The 2,608-nt window shown below is 58.0% G+C and overlaps 1 protein-coding gene across 1 annotated transcript; it reads right to left on the bottom strand.

The window, feature by feature from the left end:
• Positions 1 to 692: 692 nt before the first annotated feature.
• On the bottom strand, positions 693 to 1,592 carry LOC122554074 (proline-rich protein 2-like). Its single transcript, XM_043698530.1, has one exon. It carries the CDS (start codon positions 1,590 to 1,592, stop codon positions 693 to 695), a length of 900 nt encoding a protein of 299 aa, XP_043554465.1.
• Positions 1,593 to 2,608: the final 1,016 nt, after the last annotated feature.

The following is a 2,608-nucleotide window of genomic DNA, read 5'->3' as shown; positions in this document are numbered from 1 at the left end:
GCCTCCTGGTCTCCTGGACTCTGGGCCTCCTGGACTCTGGGACTCCTGGATTCTGGGACTCCTGGACTCTGGGCCTCCTGGTCTCCTGGTCTCCTGGACTCTGGGCCTCCTTGACTCTGGGACTCCTGGACTCTGGGACTCCGGGACTCCTGGACACCGGGACTCCAGGACCCCAGGACTCTGGGCCTCCTGGACTCTGTGACTCTGGGCCTCCTGGACTCTGGGCCTCCTGGACTCCGGGACTCTGGGCCTCCTGGACTCCGGGACTCTGGGCCTCCTGGACTCTGAGCCTCTTGGACTCCGGGCCTCCTGGACTCTAGGCCTCCTGGACTCTAGGACTCCTGGACTCTGGGACTCCTGGACTCTGGGCCTCCTGGTCTCCTGGACTCCGGGCCTCCTTGACTCTGGGACTCCGGGACTCCGGGACTCCGGGACTCCGGGACTCCTGGACTCCGGGACTCCGGGACTCCAGGACTCCAGGACTCCAGGACTCTGGGCCTCCTGGACTCTGGGACTCTGGGCCTCCTGGACTCTGGGACTCCTGGACTCCGGGCATCCTGGACTCCGGGACTCTGGGCCTCCTGGACTCAGGGCCTCCTGGACTCTGGGACTCCTGGACTCTGGGACTCCAAGACTCAGGGCCTCCTGGACTCTGGGCCTCTGGGCCTCCTGGACTCTAGGATTCCTGGACTCTAGGACTCCTGGACTCTGGGACTCCTGGACTCTGGGCCTCCTGGTCTCCTGGACTCTGGGCCTCCTGGACTCTGGGACTCCTGGATTCTGGGACTCCTGGACTCTGGGCCTCCTGGTCTCCTGGACTCCGGGCCTCCTTGACTCTGGGACCCCCTGGACTCTGGGACTCCGGGACTCCTGGATTCCGGGACTCCAGGACCCCAGGACTCTGGGTCTCCTGGACTCTGGGCCTCCTGGACTCTGGGCCTCCTGGACTCTGAGCCTCTTGGACTCCGGGCCTCCTGGACTCCGGGCCTCCTGGACTCTGGGACTCCTGGACTCGGGGACTCCTGGACTCGGGGACTCCTAGACTCCGGGCCTCCTGGACTCCGGGCCTCCTGGACTCCGGGACTCTGGGTCTCTGGGCCTCCTGGACTCTGTGACTCCTGGACGGGCCTCCGGGACTCAGGGCCTCCTGGACTCCGGGACTCTGGGCCTCCTGGACTCCGGGCCTCCTGGACTCCTGGACTCCGGATCTCCGGGCCTCCTGGACTCCGGGTCTCCGGGCCTCCTGGACTCTGGGACTCTGGGCCTCCTGGACTCCGGGCCTCCGGGCCTCCTGGACTCCGGGTCTCCGGGCCTCCTGGACTCCGGGTCTCCGGGCCTCCTGGACTCTGGGACTCCGGGCCTCCTGGACTCCGGGAATCTTGGACTCCGGGACTCTGGGCCTCCTGGATTCCGGGCCTCCTAGACTCTGGGACTCTGGGACTCCGGGACTCTGGGCCTCTTGGATTCCTGAACTCTATGCCTCCGGGACTCCGGGCCATCCTGAGGGGGACTTGAGCTGCAACCTCTCCCCTTAGAGGCTGTTTAGCAGCTTCTGGCCCTGGGATTGCTGGAACATCTGCTTCATTGCCCATTGCTCTGCATCTTCACTGAATCAGAGCAACAATGATGATTATCCGTACTGTGGCTGAAACCACTTGCTGTGGTTCCAATGGACCTGTGTGGGCAATACCAGAAATAATGCAGGTCCTGAGTAATATTAACAGTCAGTGTTCACAAATGTCAATTTAGCGGAATCCTGATCTGGGGACGTGGAGGACTCTGACATCCATGCAATGTGGACCTTTCATGTAAGGTCTTAATTCAAATGAATGCAGTGCATGCTACATCACACAAAAACATAGGAGATTATAAGTGCAGTGTAATTACTGTTACCTTAATTCCCCCTACCCCACTTCACTCTAGAAAGGCAACCTAGTATGTAATAGCATGTTGGTGAAACTTCTAGCTCAGGGCGAGAGGAAATCACTGTTTGTGAACAATGGCCCATAGGTGCCACTTTCAAGGTTGCCTGTAATTATTCTGCTTCACAGTGATGCCTATCTTCGATGGTCAATGTCAAGGTCAAGATTGCTTGTGACCAGCTTTTATATCGCACACAATTGGATACCACTTGTATTTCACATGCAGGTTACTTTTGAATACAGATGATGTCAACCTGGACTGAGAAAGTGCAAATTGCCCCTTTCAAGATCCTCACATCACTCACTAGTATAGCCTGTGTGCTCAGTTGAAGAAAATAACACTTATTCTGCCCCCTCTGGGTGTGGTGGCAGCCATCTTCCATTCTCCGGTGTGCATTTGCAATTCACATGAGTATGTATGATGAAACAGGTAGAGTGAGCTGCAGGCTCAGCCTGGGAAGCAAATCTCCCCCCAAATCTCCATGTCCCTTTCTCCCTTGCATTTCCTGTCGAGGCCAGTCCTGAGCCTCCACATTTACACATACCTCCTTTGAATGCTTCATCTCCCAGCATTACCCCACTGATCCCTGGTCTGACAGCTCAGACAAACTGATCATCATGCTGCACTGTCAACCAAAGGGTAGTGGTGGCCATAGTCATGCACTTATACAGTGATACAGCATAGA

The sequence above is a fragment of the Chiloscyllium plagiosum genome, chromosome 11, assembly GCF_004010195.1.
Source record: "Chiloscyllium plagiosum isolate BGI_BamShark_2017 chromosome 11, ASM401019v2, whole genome shotgun sequence".
Classification (NCBI taxonomy): domain Eukaryota; kingdom Metazoa; phylum Chordata; class Chondrichthyes; order Orectolobiformes; family Hemiscylliidae; genus Chiloscyllium; species Chiloscyllium plagiosum.
Note: the sequence above shows the minus strand (reverse complement) of the source record. Positions and strands in the feature narration are given on the sequence as shown.